This window comes from Papio anubis, chromosome 6 (assembly GCF_008728515.1).
Source record: "Papio anubis isolate 15944 chromosome 6, Panubis1.0, whole genome shotgun sequence".
In the NCBI taxonomy this organism is placed as follows: domain Eukaryota; kingdom Metazoa; phylum Chordata; class Mammalia; order Primates; family Cercopithecidae; genus Papio; species Papio anubis.
The window spans coordinates 24,764,903-24,783,473 of NC_044981.1; the positions used below are offsets into that span (position 1 = coordinate 24,764,903).

The window sequence follows — 18,571 nt, forward strand, 5'->3', positions numbered from 1 at the left end:
TCTCCCTTTTTTTTTTTTTTTTTTTTTTTTTTTTGTTTTTTTTTTTCTTTTTCTCCTTTGTTTGAGTTCAGTGGTACAAGCTCATCTCACTGCAACCTCCACCTCCTGGGTTCAAGCGATTCTCCTGCCTCAGCCTCCCGAGTAGCTGGGATTACATGTGGGTGCTACCAAACCCGGCTAATTTTTGTATTTTTAGTAGAGATGGGGTTTCACCATGTTAGCTAGGCTGGTCTCAACCTCCTGACCTCAGCTGTTTTCCTTCTTAAGAAAGAATTCAGTGTGAGTCCATAAAGTTAAAAGCAAGTTTATTAAGAAAGTAAAGGAATTAAGAAACGGCTACTCCACAGACACAGTAGCCCTGAGGGCTAATGGTTGACCATTTTTATGGTTATTTCTTTATTATATGCTAAACAAGGGGTGGATTATTCATGCCTCCCCTTTTTAGATCATATAGGGTAACTTCCTGTCGATGCCATGGCATTTGTAAACTGTCATGGTGCTGGTGGAAGTGTAGCAGTGAGGACAACCAGAGGTCACTCTCGTCACCATCTTGATTTTGGTGGCTTCTTTATTGCAACCTGTTTTATCATCACGGTCTTTATGACCTGTATTTTGTGTCAACCTTCTATCTCATCCTGTGACTTAGAATGCCTTAACTGTCTGGGAATTCAGCCCCATAGGTTTTAGCCTTATTTTACCCAGTTCCTAGTCAAGATAGAGTTGCTCCGGTTTACACGCCTCTGACAGTGGATTATGGGCGTAAGCCACTGCACCCAGCCTACCTCAAGATTTTTGTTGGTTTCTTACACATATGCTGTTACTTCCATTCATATTCCATGATCCTCCCCCCTTTTCCTAATGTCCATGAATAATAGCCTATGTCTCTTGTATTATTTTTACATTATTCAAAAAATTTTCTGACAAATTTGTTTTTGGAATACATCCTGTGTTTTCACAAGCATTACTACAGAGGACAGACCTTCCTGAGACTGGTGATGTATAATGTCAAAAGTTTAAAATCTGGATCTCACATATCGAAACTTTCTCAGAAGTTATTCTTATGTTTCATTATGAACATGATAAACAGACTTTCAAAGTGAGGGGGTTTTCACCTCTTGAAAGCTCTTTAACAAGTAGGATCTGCTCAGCATGCTACACAGACAGTAAAGTTGCAGTGACCATAAAAAAGGAAGAGGTCCACACAACTGGGAAGAACTGCACAGGTAGTTTCTTTGTACAGTCTATACTGTTTCCTCCCACTCTGAAGTGAGGAACAAGCAATTGAGAAGTGTAGAATGCAAAAACTGAAAAGCTTTCTGTTACAGGTTGAATTGTGTTCCCAAATTCACCTGTTGATGTCTTAACACCCCAGAGGTAATCAAATTGAAATGAAGTTAATTAGGATGAGCCCTAATGCAATCTGACTGTTGTCCTTATAAAAAGGGGAAATTCGAACATAGAGACGTGCATAGAAGGAAGATGTGCAGAGACATAGGGAGATTAGCCTAATCAAAAAGTGCAAATTGAAGAAATGGAAAACTAGCTCTCATGATCAAGTTAATTTAGCATAAAAGTATAATTGATAGTGAAGGTATAAAGTGTAAAACCATCATTTAAACCTTTCCTCTGTCATTCATAGCTTTCTTGTTTCAGAATTGCAATGGAAGAAGATTTTCCTATTGTGTGGAATTTCATTGAGATGGTATAGAATTTGGGTCTGGGGAAATGTTTGTGTGGCCTCCTTAAACCAGTTGTTGTGATTTTATTGTTAGTGAGTTAATTAGAACAAAGAGATTTTCTTCGAAAACAAAAATATAACAACTAGCAGACCAAAATGTCTTTTGCAATAATAAACTTCTCAGAATCAATACTCACTGCTTTGAAACCCAAAATGAAAATACTCCTTTATAGCAAGAAGAGGAACTATAAGCTTTATGTTTATCATGAATGAATGAACAAACTGTGGAAGTTAGATTTACTATTTTGACTAGTTGGTGTTTCAAAGTCAGACAACATTGCTTTTGCTTACCACTGCTAACCAGAATTCCTATTTAAAATTTTTTTTTGAGACGAAGTCTCGCTCTGTCGCCCAGGCTGGAATGCAGTGGCAAGATTTTGGCTCACTGCAAGCTCCACCTCCCGGATTCGCGCCATTCTCCTGCCTCAGCCTACCGAGTAGCTGGGACTACAGGTGCCTGCCACCACGCCCGGCTAATTTTTTCTATTTTTTAGTAGAGACAGGGTTTCACCGTGTTAGCGGGATGGTCTCCATCTCTCCTGACCTCGTGATCCGCCTGCCTCAGCCTCCCAAAGTGCTGGGATTACAGGCGTGAGCCACCGCGACTGCCTGCTAACCAGAATTCTTATTCTGGAAACCCAGTCATTTGATAGTTTTCCAGTCAATGGATTGTCTGCTTTAAGAATATGATTTTCTTCTTCTTCTCCTTCTCTTTCTTCTTCTTCTTCTTCTTCTCTTCTTCCTCTTCCTCTTCTTCTTTTTTTTCAGAGACAGAGGCTTGCTCTGTCACCCAGGCTGGAGTGCAGTGGCGTGATCTCGGCTCACTGCAACCTCTACCTCCCAGGTTCAAGAGATTCTCCTGCCTTGGCCTCTCCAGTAGCTGAGATTACAGGTATCTGCCACCATGCCCAGCTAATTTTTGTATTTTTAGTAGAGGCGGGGTTTCTCCATGTTGGCCAGACTGGTCTCGAACTCCTGACCTCAGGTGCTGCACCCGCCTCAGTCTCCCAAAGTGCTGGGATTACAGGCGTGAGCCACCAAGCCTGGTTGATAATTTTATAAAATAAAAAAAGCAGAGCAGTGGTGGGGCATGCTAATCCTTTCGGAGGCTGAGACGAAAGAGCTCGCTTGAACCGAGGGAAGCAGTCGCCAGTAAGCAGTGCGCGCTTCTGAACAACAGGCGAGACTCCGTCTCAAAAAGAAATAAAAGAAAGGCAGGCTGAGCGGTGGGAGGCGGGCAATCCCAGCACTTTGGGAGGCAGTGGTGGATCACCCGAGTCAGGAGTTCGAGACCAGCCTGACCAGGTGGGTGAAACCCTGTCTCACAAAATACAAAAAATTAGCGGTGGTGGGAGGCACCTGTAATCCCAGCTACTCGGAAGGCTGAGGCAGGAGAATCGCTTGAACCCAGGGGGCAGAAGTTGCAGTGAGCCGAGATCGTGCCACTGCACTCCAGCCTGGGTGACAGAGCGAGACTCGGTTTCAATTAAAAATAATAATAAAAAAAAACCAAATAAAAAGCTAGACGTAATTATTACCAAGATGTTTCTGCTCCTTCAAACTGCAACAGCAGTTGTAATTTCAGTGCCTAGAACAGTAGTAATTGCTTGCATTATAAAGAGCTGTGAATAGCTGCAGGATTAACTGATGTTGTACTCCTAGACAATTCCTCTGCCCATACCATAGTCAAAACACAAAAAGCCAAAATATAAAAGCCCCTAATACAACTACGAGTCCGTGGAGCCAGGGCTTTACACAAATGTATGTCGTGTACTACATATTAATACATATGCACATACAACATTTTGTTCTTCCAGTGTTAACGACTAATGGAGGCAAATCTTTCTCCCTTTCGTGAAGGGCTAAAACTTTGCATTTTTTTTTTTTTTTTTTGAGACGGAGTCTGGCTCGCATTGCCCAGGCTGGAGTGCAGTGGCCGGATCAGCTGCTGCAAGCCACTACTCCCGGGTTGCAGGCCTCCTGCCTCAGCCTCCCGGCAACTGGGAGTAGGCGCCCGCCACCTCGCCCGGCTAATTTTTTTTGTATTTTAGTAGAGACGGAGTTTCACCGTGTTAGTCAGGATGGTCTCGATTTCCTGAACTCGTGATCCGCCCGTCTCGGCCTCCCAAAGTGCTGGGATTACAGGCTTGAGCCACCGCGCCCGGCCTTTAAGGAAGTTCCGAGAGCTGGGTCGGAGGGGAGGGTCAAAGGGCACAGACTTCCCAGGTAGCAGAAAATCCCCACGGTCTTAGTACTCGCTACCGTCGACTGCGCAGGCGCAGGAAGGGGCGGGACCGAGGGGAGAGGCGACTCGCGGGATTCCAGAGGCCCCGCCTGTCGCTGCGTCAGTTGGTCACGTGGTTGTTCGGAGCTGGCAAGCGGAGTTGGTAGGGCTTTACTGCAGAGCGCGCCGGACACTCCAGCGACAGTGGGGATCGGCGTAGGTGAGCTGTAGTCTTTTTCGAGGTGCTGCAGCCACAGCGTTCGCTACGAGGATTGAGCGTCTCCACCTAGTAAGTGTGCAAGAGGCGGCAGGAAGTGGGTACGCAGGGGCCCAAGGTGCACAGCCCCTAGACGACTCGGTTTCGTTCCGGCCACCCTCTGAAGCCGCGTGCTACTTTGACAGCTGCGGGGCCGCGGCCGGGGTAAGGGCGAAGGGGTTGTTGAACGGTCGCTGGTGGCGCGGCAGGGTAAGGAGGTGAGTCAAGGGACTGCCCCATTGGCTGGGTCGGGTTTGGCGCGCTCTCACTTCCACGCTTCCTATTGGCTGGCTGGCGCAGTTCCCGGGTCGCGCGCCGCGGTTGGTAGGTCGGGCGCGCGGGGCCACACTGCCCGCCCCCTAGCCTGGCGCTGGGCCTCCGGGACCAGCTGGCTGGGTCCGAGCTTGGGGAGTGCAACGCTGGTGAGGGACTCAGCCTGGGCGTGCCTAGCTGTGGGGATGAGGCGAGGCATCCATCCTCTTGGCAGTTAAGTGGCTGGTCCTGATCTGAGGGATCTGCAAATTTGGCTCATGGGAAGAGGTCGCTGAATCCTGCGTCTCCCATTAAACGGATACTGGCGTTGCTGATACGAGGTTCGCATGGATCCCTGTCCTATGCAGGGGTTTTTAATCTAGCTATTAAAGAAACTAGAGAATAACAAGCAAGTAAGGGTGCAAGGTCGCTGATAGGCGTGGGAAACTTGTGAAGGATTAGACTGCTAAGTGGTTTTCAGCTTTTTTCATACTAAAGTACATTTTACATCGCAACCTAGGACACAGCCATCTAACCAACTGAGACGTTGATGGAAGCACTATTTCTCATCTTTTCAATTCCATTCTGTTCAGTTGCATTTTTCTAAGCAGTGTTGCTCATGATTAACTAAATGATTTTGAGATCACGACCCGCGACCCACAGTTTGAAGAACATTGCCTGGGGTCTGTTTACTGGGGCCCAAACCGCATTTTCTTAACATTAAATGCAGTAGAAAATAGCAGGGTGCCTGCACAAATTAGATTGTTTTGTTTTCTAAGCTTTTTTTTTTTTTTTTTTTTTTTTTTGTGAGACGGAGTCTCACTCTGTTGCCCAGGCTGGAGTGCAGAATCTCGGCTCACTGCAGCCTCCACCTGTCGGCTTCAAGCGATACTTCTGCCTCAGCCTCCCGAGTAACTGGGACTACAGGCGAGCACCACCGTGTCCGGCTGATTTTTGTATTTTTGGTAGAGACGGAGTTTCACCACGTTGGTCAGGCTGGTTTCGAACTCTTGACCTCAGGTGATCCGTCTGCCTCTACCTCCCAGCACTTTGGTGATCACTCAGGCGATCCGCCTGCCTCGACCTCCCAAAGTGCTGGGATTACAGATGTAAGCCACCGCGCCCGGCCTGTCCTCAGCTTTTTTGTTTGCACATGTGTGTGCGCGCGCGCCAGGACACAAGGTAAAATGTATTAATGTTAGAAAAGCCACTGCACTGAGTAAAGGCATGGCCACAAAAATTAGGGACATCTATCGAGTAGGCACAGGCGCAGACTCGGTGGGGGGCAGTGGGTAGTGGGCAGTGGAGGAGCAGTTCAGATGCTGAGTTTGTTGTGAGTTTGGCCAGTGGTCTAGTTAATCACATTACATATATCCCTTTCTACCTTTTCCCTCTTTCTTGCTTGTTAGTACTTCAGTTCATGTTACTGGTTAAACATTTCCTACAGATGTAAATGCATGATCTCATTTGACCTGATATTAAGTCAGTATTAAGTTATTGTCAGAGCCGAGTTTATTATACCTTAAATCTGTCTTTGAAGCAGGAAAGTTAAGATGTTGCTCTTTAGGATGGACCTGGGCATACCCTAGTGTCTGTATATTTTGCTATTTCTGGTGACTGTTTCTCAGATCTTTGAGAGCCCTGTATTTAATCCAGGACAATACGTTTAGAAATTTTAAACCAGTTTTAAAAATTGGTTTAAAATACATTAATTTCATTTTTTCAGACATAATTATTATGTGTGTATATATGTAAAATACAGATATCAAGAGTCATTAACTTTAGTCACCTTAGTCATTGACAGGGCTGAGTTTGGATTAAGAGAGAAAAAATAATAGTTCTACTGTACAATAGTATAATTTTTATGATTGTAAGTATTTTAAACCTAGACTCCACTTTCAGGGGTGCAAACCATATTGTTTTTTAATTACTAGTCTTCTGTGCTGTACCATCTACATAATGAATCCCAGTATGAAGCAGAAACAAGAAGAAATCAAAGAGAATGTAAAGGTATGTGATTGAATAACTTTAATTTCTTTTGTAGAAAGCATGGGGTTAAAATAAAAGTATTTTGACATGATTTAGCCAAATTTAGCCTGGCTGTAAGCCTTGAGTTAGTCAGAGGATGAGTAACAATAGAGAACGTTTTAAAAAAACTAATTACGGTAGAATATTAAGTGTGACCCAAGAATGTGGGTTGTCTCTTATTTTGGTCTTTCAACAGTAGTCTGTAGTTTTCAGAGCATGAATTTTACACAATTTGTGTTAAATTTTTTCCGAAGTATTCGTTTTGAGGTTATTGTGAATGGAACTGTTTCTTTAATTTCATTCTCATTTGGTCATTGCTACTGCATAGGAAAAGAGTTGACTTTTGTATCTTGATTTTGTGTCCTGAAACCTTACTGAACTTGTTTATTAGTTCTAATTGTTTTTTAGTAGATTCTTCAGGATTTTCTTTTCTTTTTATATTTTCTCTGTGAAGATTCCAGAAGTATCTTTAGGATTTTCTATGTATAAGATTTACTCCTTTGTTTCTACTCTTATATTTCATGAAATGATGTTATTAAAATCCCTTGTGTATATCTTCAGAATTAAGGGTCTTTGACCACAGACATGTTTTGCATTATATTACACATTTTTCTAGAGTATACCGTATTCATTACCATCTAACCTATTTGATTTGCAATACTTTTTGAATCCCTATATGATAGTTTCACTGGAAATCTTATTCCAAGTATTTATTGTTACGACAACAGGACAGAGTTTGTTTAGTTTTGGGTTTATAATTTTGACTAGATTCATATTTATGGTTCTAAGTGAATTTACAATTTAGCTAGGTCCTTCCATACAAATTAGTATGAATACCTTGGGAATTGGACCACATCTTCAGGAAAATTATCAATTTATGGGTTTAAATTAAAGAGCCAGGTGCCCATGGTGGCTCATGCCTGTGATCCCAGCTACTTGGGAGGCTGAAGTAGGAGTATTGATTGAGCTCAAGAGTTTGAGAACAGCTTGGGCAACAAAGGGAGACCTTGTTTCTAAAAAACCATAATTTTTACCAGTGGTGGCACCCACTGGTAATCCCAGCTACTGGGAGGCCGAGGTGTGGGAGGAATTGCTTGAGCCTAGGAGTTTGGGCTTCGGTGAGTTGTGATTGCTTCACTGCACTCCAGCCTGGGTGACAGAGTAAGACCCTGTACCTAAAAAAAAAGTTTTAATATTAAGTAAGCTAAATCGAGTACTTAAAAGCCATTGATAAGTATAAGCAAGTACTCCAGCCTGGGTGACAGAGTAAGACCCTGTACCTAAAAAAAAAAAAGTTTTAATATTAAGTAAGCTAAATCGAGTACTTAAAAGCCATTGATAAGTATAAGCAAGTACCTTTTGAAGGGTTTTTTGTTTGCCTTGCTTTTCTTAGGATTCTTACATTATTCTTCTTGAATAATAGTTCGCATTGACAATTTGTGAATTTGATTCCATTAGCTTCCATTTAGGATGATGGCATCTTCCCACAGTGCTTTGTGTGTGATTATTTAAAATTTTTGTTATGAAATTTTTGAAATATTTAAAAGTAGAGTCAGTATTTTAATTTACTTCCTCAACTTCAGCAATTACCACTATATGGCCAATTTGGTTTCATCTGTGTCCTTATTTACTCCACTTTTCCTTCAGTGGATTAGTTTGAAGCAAATCACAGCCAAATAATTTATATATTTCCAGCAGATTACATTTTTAAAAAAGTCTTGTGTTTACTAGCTACAGTAAAACTATCTTGAATATAAAGGTTACTGGGTTCTGTTTGGTTTTGGTTCTACCTCCAAAACTGAAACCTTGGGTGGGTTAGCATTTCAGCCTCAGTTTACTCATCTGTAAATTGAGGGAACTGGACTAGAACTAGATCATTGTGAGTTGTATGCAAAATTCTGTGTGAATGTGCTTTTATGTGAATTTTTTAGGGGAGAGGATTCACATAAATAGTTTTCCAAAAAGGTTAAGACCCATTAATATACAAGAAACTTTCTGGCTTTAAGAGTCTATTATTCCAATGCATACTCTATATACAGAAAATAATAATAATAATATTACATTGTTTTGGGCCTATACAGCTTATATAAATAAAAGTTAAATCTTGGAAATGGTCTTTTTTTTTTTTTGGTGACAGTAATTTAGCTTGCTTCTTTGACCATTATTAACAGCAAGCATTTAAATAAATTAACACCTCTTACTAGTAAGGTTCCAACGTTACATTTTCTTTTATTTGTCTGCAGACTGTTGGCTAATCTATAATCTAAATTATATCTGAAATGTTGGTATAATATTTGTTCTCACAGTAGCTGGCGTTTGTCCTTCAGTTAAATGATGAGATAATAATCAGCAGTAGAAACTTTACCGTGGGAAAGGTGAACTCTTGTCATGTGAGGTACAGTGTGGAATCAGTAACTTTCTCACGCTGGTATGGTATCATGTTCTTGCTAACCTTGTTTGAGTATTCACCATTGTTTGCTATCCCATGGTGGCAGTATAACTAATGATATTTTGCAAAAATAAGAGAGAACTTTCAGGTCATGAAATATACAGGAAGTTATTTACATATTACAAGGAAGGCAATATTTTTACCAAAACAATAGCTTGGGCATTTTAGAGTAGTTTAGTATGCCTCAGGCACTGACATATTAGCCGCCTTCTAATGAATGGGCTTGAAGCAGAACTGCTTCTACTATCAGGTAATGGTTGAGGGGGGATGTCTATTACACATGTACTTTGTTTTGTGTAAAGTATGTTCTGGAAAATTACATTATTTCGGTGAGTACATATAAGTATTTGGGGGATATTCATGACTTAAGGAGGCCTGAGATGAATCTTTTTGATTAGGGAAAGAAATATTTTACAGTGTAAATGATTAACCTTTTCTCCCAGTTGACCTGTTTGGTGAGTTCATACCATAAATGTTACGATGTTTGGTTTTATGAAAGAGTACCTGTAAGATTTTAGTTTTTGTGTGGAAGATTTTTCAGAGACAATACAGATATCCTTCTTGTATTAGAATTTTGTCATACATGGTTTGAACTGTTCATTGGAGCTGAGGAATTTTGTTATGTTTGTTTTAACTAGATATGATTAACAAAATGACCATAGCAAGAGCATACATTGAAATGAGAGAAGTTACGTGTGTTTGTGTCTAGTTTGGGTAATATGATTCATTCTTAAGAATTCTTTAAACTTTATTGTAATTTTTGGAAATAAGTTTGTCAGTTGATTAAACCAGTGTCTTGTTCATAGGTCACCTTATAAAATTATATAGCTGACCAAATGTTTGTATTCTTAGTGTTTCTTTCCCCCCCTAAATTATAGAAGGACTAAGAGTAACACTCCATACAGAAACTCAGTAACTAAATAACCATATTGCAACTCAGTAACAAGATAATGAATTATCTTGACTTTTTAGAATAGTTCTATCCAAAGAAGAACTCTGAAGATGATTCAGCCTTCTGCATCTGGATCTCTTGTTGGAAGAGAAAATGAGGTATGCACTATATGACTAAAATGGGGTACTGGTGATACAATGTCTACATTAAAAACATTTCTACTATTTTCTTGGTCAGAAACACATAAATTGTTGAAATTTGAAAATAATTTGGGAATAACAATTATATATTTCCCAAAGAAGTGATTCTGGTTTTAATTGTTCAATTTAAGAACTTCACCGGGTATGGTGGTTCACGCCTGTAATCCCAGCACTTTGGGAGGCCGAGGTGGGTGGGTTGCCTGAGGTCAGGAGCTTGAGACAAGCCTGGCCAACAAGATGAAACCCCATCTCTCCTAAAAGTACAAAAACATTAGCCAGGTGTGGTGGCACACACCTGTAATCTCAGCTGCTCGGAAGGCTTGAGGCAGGAGAATCACTTGAACCCGGGAGGTGGAGGTTGCAGTGAGCCGAGATCACACCACTGCACTCCAGCTTGGGTGACAGGGTGAGACTCCGTCTAAAAAAAAAAATTAAAATTAAAAAAAAAAAAAAATTTCAGCTAAGCTCTAGACCCCAGTCTAATCCAAAATAATTGTTGCAAATAAAATTCCTAAAATGTTACTATACATTTTGGTAGAATTTTTAATTGTATAACTTTTTTAGAGATCCAGAGATGTAAAAAAGATACGCGTTCCCTTTTTTTAATACATAAATGAAAAACCACCTAATTTCTTGTTAATTAAATCAAAGTAAATACAGTTGATAAGTGTTTTCATTATAGCCGTCCACAGGCTTGTCCAAAAGGAAACATCGGAATGACCAGTTAACATCTACAACTTCCAGCCCTGGGGTTATTGTCCCAGAATCTAGTGAAAATAAAAATCTTGGAGGAGTCACCCAGGAGTCATTTGATCTTATGATTAAAGGTACAAAAAAATAGATAACTTTTGTATTAAAATTTTAAATTATGATATAAGGAAGAATTTGTTAATACTATTATGAATTCTGCCAATTACCATAATCTGGGGTTAGTATAACAGCACTATAAATGTTTTTGTGTGACCATTTGTTTGACAAGATCCATGTGTGGATGAAATGTTAGGAAAAGGAGGCCCAGTGCAGTGGCTCACGCCTGTAATCCCAGCAATTTAGGAGGCTGAGGCAGGAGGATGGCTTGAGTCTAGAAGTTTGAGACTAGCCTGGACAATACAGTGAGGCTCTATCTCTATGAAAAAATTAGCGGAGCATGGTGGCTTGTGCCTGTATTCCCAGCTACTCAGGAGGCTCAGTCAGGAGGATCACTTGAGCCTAAGAGTTTGTGGCCTCAATGAGCTATGATAGCACCACTGCACTCCAGCCTGGGAGACAGGGCAAGACCCAGTCTCTGAAGGAAAAGAAAAGGGTGGGGGGAAAGGATAGTTATTAATATGACAGCTCTGGTATTGGATTGCCTTGTAAGAGTTTACAAGACTTGGAAATAGGTTTTTTAGAAGAAAAATGTTTAGATAATAAGTTGAAGTATGAAAGGAATTTGAATATTCCAGGAGAGTATGGCGTAAGGAAACCAATAAAAATATGGATGAAGAGAGTGAAGATGAATGAGAAGAATTATGCCTGTAATAAATACTAGTTTTTAATGGAATGGCAGTATACATCAGAAGAAGCAACTGATGTTTTACAAGCATTATGGAAGATTATTATTTCTGTGTGAATTATAGGTCATTGGATGTTAATTACTGATAATAAAATTGAGGCCTAGAGAAGTTAATTGACTTGCTCAAGGTCACAGTAACATTTGGGCTCATTTTGAATTGCCTTGAAGACAGGAAGAAGAGAAGTAGACAGTACGATTTTTATTAGGAAAAATTAGGAAAGGTTGACTGGATAGAAATAAAGAAGCTCTTTAAAAATATTGTAGATTAAAGAGCAGGATTTGTGACACTCATATCTGATTAAGTTAAAAATTACATCAAGGATTAGTTAAAATAAACTAAAGTTAAATATCAAGACAAATAACTATATATCATACTGCTAATATAACCACAGGTGGAAAACATTATCCATGTAACCCTTTGGCATATATGGTAAAAATTAAAATAATTGCAAAGAAATCCCAAACTTTATTACATTTGTTGTTTGAACTTTGTTATATTCGTTGGCAGTGGTATTATTGTAATTTTGGGGAAAAAAAAATTGTGTATATTTTAGGATTGAGCAAATGAGTAACATGTTGAAGTATTACATTTCCTAACACTGCCCCTAAATAGGTAGAAACACACTACACCTCTGTAGCAAGGAGCACACCCTGTATCCAGTTCTTGGTTTGTAAACACTATTCTTCACTAGAGTTCCTTGGAGAAATTGCTGATTCCAGGTCAGGGGCAGGGAAACTTTAGGTGATCATGGATTATTGGAAGGATTCTCACAGACTAAAGTTGGGAAAATTTGAGCATCAAAATGAATAACGACAAGAATGGATTATAATGCATTGAATACAAAAGGATGTATGAGTCCATACTGATAAATTTTCTTTTAAATTGGGGTAGGAAAAGTTTTTATTTACAGAATAATGCTAACTACTACATGTAGAAGGAATTACATAAGTGAAAAAAATCGATTTTCCATCCGCTGTATAAGTAATAGATAAAAGCCGGAAACATCAATCATCAATGGAATTAAACTTAGGTAAAAAGTTGTTGGAGAACAGGGTATTGACACAGTCTCAAATATTTTACTCTACAGATCATTAGTTAATTACTAAGGGAAAAAGTTATCCTTACAAGGCAGAAATCTGATAGATAGCATCTTAATCAAATGATCAAATTTAACATCTTCAATATCATGACAAATTGGCATGTGCTTCTTGATGATACACTGAGGATACATACTTACATAGTATTCTTATACTATACTTATATAGTATTCCTGCCAAAAATGTTTAGTTTGAATCTAATCATGGAGATAGAAATAAAAAATTCAGGACAGTGTACAAAATAACTGATTGGACTTTGTAAAAATGTCATTGTTACATAAAAAGACATGACCTCACAAAACAAATGTGTTGCAAAAATCTTTAATAATCTAGGTGGAAGAGATATACCTATTGTACTTTTGTTGTAATTCTTCTGAAGGATTGAAATCTTTGAAATGTTGGGGAAAATAGAAGAATACTGATTTTATTTTCTAACTTTAATCTTTTAAAAATGAGTATTACTAAACAATATGGGAGGGTACTAAGATTGGAAATTTTTTTGAAACAAATTACTGGGTTTTGACAGTAATGATTTTTAAAGTTATATGTAAAATATTATTTTAGAAAATCCATCCTCTCACTATTGGAAAGAAGTGGCAGAAAAACGGAGGAAGGCGCTGTATGAAGCACTTAAGGAAAATGAGAAAGTATGTATTGAGTATCATTTGTACCGTTTTAAAAAATTCCAGGATTGTTTTACTCTTGCTGCTTAGCATATTTTGTTAGAGCAATATGAGCTGGCTTTAATATTGGCTTAAGAAAAGTTTAAGTAAAAAGGCAGCTCTTGACAGAATTACACAAAATGAATCCTGTTGTGTTAAGAGTTAATTCTGGCCGGGCACGGTGGCTCAAGCCTGTAATCCCAGCACTTTGGGAGGCCGAGACGGGTGGATCACGAGGTCAGGAGATCGAGACCATCCTGGCTAACACGGTGAAACCCCATCTCTACTAAAAAAATACAAAAAACTAGCCGGGCGTGGTGGTGGCGCCTGTAGTCCCAGCTACTTGGGAGGCTGAGGCAGGAGACTGGCGTGAATCTGGGAGGCAGAGCTTGCAGTGAGCTGAGATCGGCCGCTGCACTCCAGCCTAGGCGACAAGCCGAGGACTCTGTCTCAAAAAAAAAAAAAAATTAATTCTATGCTGCATGTCTTCCATGTTATATACTTGGAGGCATGTAATTTGATTTATAGCACAGCAAATCTATAGAATACTGAACTTTATTTATGTAATATAGCTTCATAAAGAAATCGAACAAAAGGACAACGAAATTGCCCGCCTGAAAAAGGAGAACAAAGAATTGGCAGAAGTAGCAGAACATGTACAGTATATGGCAGAGCTAATAGAGGTAGGTAATTTAATAGTTACCTGGTTCAAATTTATGTATTTGTCTATAAAGTTCGGGTAGTCTATAGTGTGATCCCTTTGAAGTGTGTGAGCTCTGGAATCAGATTTCCTGGATTTGAGACTTAACTTCCTTCCTAACACCATTAAGTTTGCTGGGTAGAGTGGGTTTATCCGGTCAGGGCTTCATCTTCCTCATCCATAAAATGAGAGTAATGATGATGCCTACCTTACAGACTTGTTATGAGAATTAAATGAGTTATAATAGATGGACAGTTGCAAGGAGTACTTGCAGAGAGTAAAAGTTCAGTAACTTAATTATTATTACGAAGCAAAAGACCATCTTTTTTTGGAAGAGTTATTAAAAGGAATTATCCCTGGAAAATAGGTATAGAAAATTATTTCATAGTTGACACATTTTTAGATAGTTTTAATTTTAATACCAGCTTGACATTACTGTCATTTATAAAATTGCTAATTTGTACACTAAATAAGTTTTGTGGTTTTATCTGACTTTAAAACATTTTGTAAGTAGCTAATGTGTTTGTTAAGAATTAGCCTGTTAAGTGTTGCTTTATCAGACTTGACCTTAAAAAGGTTTTAAGATTTATTTATTCATGTTTGCAAAAAGTTTGTCTTGCTGATAGGAAGAAAGTTTTTCCAATCAAAACTTTTCATGTAACTGAATTGTGACCTTACATTTGAGACCCATGCTAGAATTAATGTTTGAAGTTTTCATTTGGAAATACTATGGTAACTCTCTTAACTGCCTTAAAAGTATTAATCCACAGCTGATTGGAAATGTAGAACACCTAGTTGTCCCTGCAGCCGATTGGGAAAGTACCTGTTTATAGTCTGCAATCATTTCAGTGCTTTTTTAAAAAAAGGCAAATTATTAAACACTTTGCTGACTATAATCTAGTGTGGTAGAGACTTTGATATCACACTGTTGATAAATGAATTTATTGAGGGGCAAGATGAAAAAAATCTCATAGCTATATTGGTATGCTATACGGGTCAGCTATATCAATATGCTGATCAACTTAGGTTTTAACATTTTTACAATAAATTATTGGTTTATTCTTTAAGAGACTGAATGGTGAACCTCTGGATAAATTTGAATCACTGGATAATCAGGAATTTGATTCTGAAGAAGATACTGTTGAGGATTCTGTAGGGGAAGACTCAGAAATTGGCACATGTGCTGAAGGAATTGTATCTTCCTCTACGGATGCAAAGCCATGTCTATGAAATGCATTAATATTTGACTGTTGAGAATTTTACTGCCGAAGTTTACCTCCACTAGTTCTTTGTAGCAGAGTACGTAACTACATAATGCCAATTCTGGAATCAAGCTTCCTTGTTTGAATCCTGGGACCCTATTGTATTAAAGTACAAATACTATGTATTTTTAAACTATGATGGTTTATGTAAATAGGATTTTCTCAGTTGTCAGCCATGACTTATGTATATTACTAAATAAACTTCAAACTCCTGTTGAACATTGTGTATAACTTAGAATAATGAAGTATAAGGAGTATGTGTAGAAAATTTGTCTTTCTATGCTTTTATGTTGTTCTCTTTCCATTCTTTTGCTAACTACCTTGGAGAAAACAAGGAAAAAACGAACTTAAAGTATTTAGACTGAGATAGCTGAGGTTTTAACTCCCAAACTTTGTTGTACCTCAAGCTCACTGTAGACACTATTGATATTAACAGGTAGTTTTATGGAATGGAGCATGAGAATCTATTTTCCAAAAGCTTTTCAAGTGAATGTGATTAGCCAGTGAGAGGCTCAACTGGCTAGCAGGATCAGACTATTCTTGGAAGCTTAAAATGATGGATGATGATAATAATCCTAGAGAAACAAAGTGAGGAGTGGGTGAAAGTTCGACAGAAAAAAACAGGAATAGCTGAAAATTACGGAGCTTTTCTATTTCACATATTGGTGTAGTGCAAAGTATGTAAATATTGAAGAATAAGAGTAGGGTCAGATTCATCAGGGATTTCCCATATATACTAAGTTTTAAAGGAGGAAAAGTACAAACTAGGGGTATGCAGCACTGGAATTAAAGTTCTGTGAGAGGCATACAAGTAGTTTTGTATAAATTGGCAATAAAGAGCAATGTCATGCTTTATGCATTTTTTTCCCCCCTTTGAGACGGAGTCTTGCTCTTGTTGCCCAGGCTGGAGTGCAATGGCACCATCTCGGCTCACTGCAACCTCTGCCTCCCTGGTTCAGGTGATTCTGCCTCAGCCTCCAGAGTAGCTGTGATTACAAGTGCCTACCACCACACCTGGCTAATTTTTGTATTTTTAGTAGAGACGAGGTTTCACCGTGTTGGCCAGGCTGGTCTCGAACTCCTGACCTCAAGTGATCCGCCCACTTTGGCCACCCAAAGTGTTGGGATGACAAGTGTGAGACACCACGCCTGGCCTCAAGCTTTTGAAAGGATTGTTTGAGGTAAGTATCCTTACAGAACCTTAATTTTCTCTCTTTTTTTTTTTTGAGAGAGGGTCTCACTCTGTCACCCAGGCGGGAGTACAGGGGTGCAATCTCAGCTCACTGCAGCCTCCACCTGCTGGGCGCAAGTGATCTTCCTACTTTAGCCTCCCAAGTAGCTGAGACTACAGGTGCGTGCTACCACACCCGGCTAATTTTCTGTATAGACGGCGTTTCGCCACGTTGCCCAGGCTAGTCTTGAATTCCTGGCATCAAGCGATCCGCCTGCTTCATCCTTCAAAGTGTTGGGATTATAGGCGTGAGCCACTGCACCTGGCCTTAATTTTCTTTAATACTGAGATAAAGTGTTATCGTGAAGATTAAAACCTTTAGTGTCTGGACTAAGTGCCTTAAAAATGGAAGCTATTATTAATCTATAACAACATTGTCCAGTAGAACTTATTGGGATGATGAGAATATCTGCTGTACAGTATGGTAGCCATTCCTGTGTGGCTGTTTAGCACTTGAAGTGTGGCTAGCGTGAATGAGGTATGGACATTTTGATTTAAGTCACTACAAGAAGCTAGTGGCAGTTACGTTATTGTGGCTCTGTATGTTTCAGGTTTGGATCACTAGCCTAAAGATAGAATTAAAGAATAGGTGAATTAATTTTAAAAAAGGAATTGAAGAATATTCTGGATTAGAGCACGAGGAGAATCAGCTGAGAGGCCTTTAGCATGCTTAAGAAAGAAAATAGGTAAGTAGAATAGGGACTCGGCAAATAGAAAGTATTTTTGTAAAATGCCAGGATTTGATGGTGTGGAGCAAAAGGAGAGGGAATTGAAGGGGATTAAAAAACTAAGGTAGTAGCTAAAACCATAAAACTTCTAGAAGATTATATAGAAAATTCTTAGTGACTTTGGGTTTGGCAGAGAGTTCTCAAAATAGGAAACAAAAAAGCATAAACTTTAAATTTAACTTTGTAAATTTTAAAAACTTTCTGAAAGACAGGCAAATGAAAAGGCAAGAGCAGACTGGGGGAACATATTTGTAGAACATAGCCAACAAAGTATTTGTATCTGTAAAGAACTGGGATATATATGAGATGGAAAATAAGTGCATGAAAAGATGCTTAATGTAATGCTCAACATTAGTCATCAAGGAAGTGCAAATTAAATGACAACCAGGTAACTGCTACATACCTTTCAGAATTAGTTTTAAGTTTGAAAAATAAAAACTATATCAAGTGTTAAGGATGCGAAGCATCTGAAACCCTCCTGCAGTGGTGGTGGCAATGTTAAATGCTACAACTGCTGTAGAAAAGCTGAACAATTCCTTGAAAGTTATACATACACATTTTATATGACTCAGCCATTCCACCCCTGGATATTTACCCAAGAGAAATGAAAGCATATGTCCACATGAGGAGTAGCTCGCACATTTTCTTAGCTTTATTTGTAATAGCCAAAATATCCATTGGTAACTGAGTGGATAAATTATGGTATAACCATACAGTGGAATACTATTTAGCGATAAAAAGGGGACAAAAGGCTGGGCGCGGTGGCTCACACCTGTAATCCCAGCACTTTGGGAAGCCGAGGCGGGCAGATCATGAGGTCAGGAGATTGAGACCATCCTGGCTAACGCAGTGAAACCCTGTCTCTAATAATACTAAAAAATACAAAAAATTAGCCAGGCCTGGTGGCAGGCACCTGTAGTTCCAGCTACTCAGCGGGCTGAGGCAGGAGAATGGCATGAACCTGGGAGGCAGAGCTTGCAGTGAGCCGAGATCGCGCCACTGCACTCCAGCCTGGGGGACAAAGCGAGACTCTGTCTCAAAAAAAAAGGGGATTAAAAATTGGTACACACCACATGGATGAATCTCAATGTTGTGTGACAGAAGCCAGGTGAATATATACTGTATGCTTCCATTTATTTAAAATCACAAAACTACAAAGTATAATGAGAAAGCAGATTAGTAGTTGCCTAGGGGTCATATAGGGGCTCATTTTGGGGACATTTTAAGCTTCTCGTCCCTGGGAACTGACCCTAGTGATGGAGAATTTGTAGGAATTTCCTGTGGAAGGTGAGTCTG

The 18,571-nt window shown here is 39.3% G+C and overlaps 1 protein-coding gene across 3 annotated transcripts; it reads left to right on the top strand.

The window, feature by feature from the left end:
* Positions 1 to 4,067: 4,067 nt before the first annotated feature.
* Positions 4,068 to 15,535, top strand: GMNN (geminin DNA replication inhibitor). 3 transcript variants are annotated; one of them, XM_003897131.4, is made up of 7 exons: positions 4,068 to 4,251; positions 6,405 to 6,480; positions 9,920 to 9,997; positions 10,722 to 10,866; positions 13,257 to 13,339; positions 13,927 to 14,037; positions 15,123 to 15,535. In XM_003897131.4, the coding sequence occupies exons 2-7, from the start codon at positions 6,430 to 6,432 to the stop codon at positions 15,282 to 15,284; spliced, it is 630 nt and encodes a 209-aa protein (XP_003897180.1). In that variant the 5' UTR covers positions 4,068 to 4,251; positions 6,405 to 6,429; the 3' UTR covers positions 15,285 to 15,535. The 3 variants fall into 3 exon arrangements, with proteins under 3 accessions (XP_003897180.1, XP_009202784.1, XP_009202782.1); XM_009204520.3 differs by lacking the exon at positions 4,068 to 4,251 and adding an exon at positions 4,278 to 4,436; XM_009204518.4 differs by lacking the exon at positions 4,068 to 4,251 and adding an exon at positions 4,474 to 4,811.
* The last annotated feature ends 3,036 nt before the right edge of the window (positions 15,536 to 18,571 follow it).

Excerpts from the sequence above, each read along its gene's own strand:
- GMNN (XM_003897131.4), top strand. The coding sequence starts at position 6,430 with ATGAATCCCAGTATGAAGCAGAAACAAGAAGAAATCAAAGAGAATGTA. Across the intron at positions 6,481-9,919 it reads AAATCAAAGAGAATGTAAAG|AATAGTTCTATCCAAAGAAG; the intron begins GTATGTGATTGA and ends TTGACTTTTTAG. Across the intron at positions 10,867-13,256 it reads ATTTGATCTTATGATTAAAG|AAAATCCATCCTCTCACTAT; the intron begins GTACAAAAAAAT and ends ATATTATTTTAG.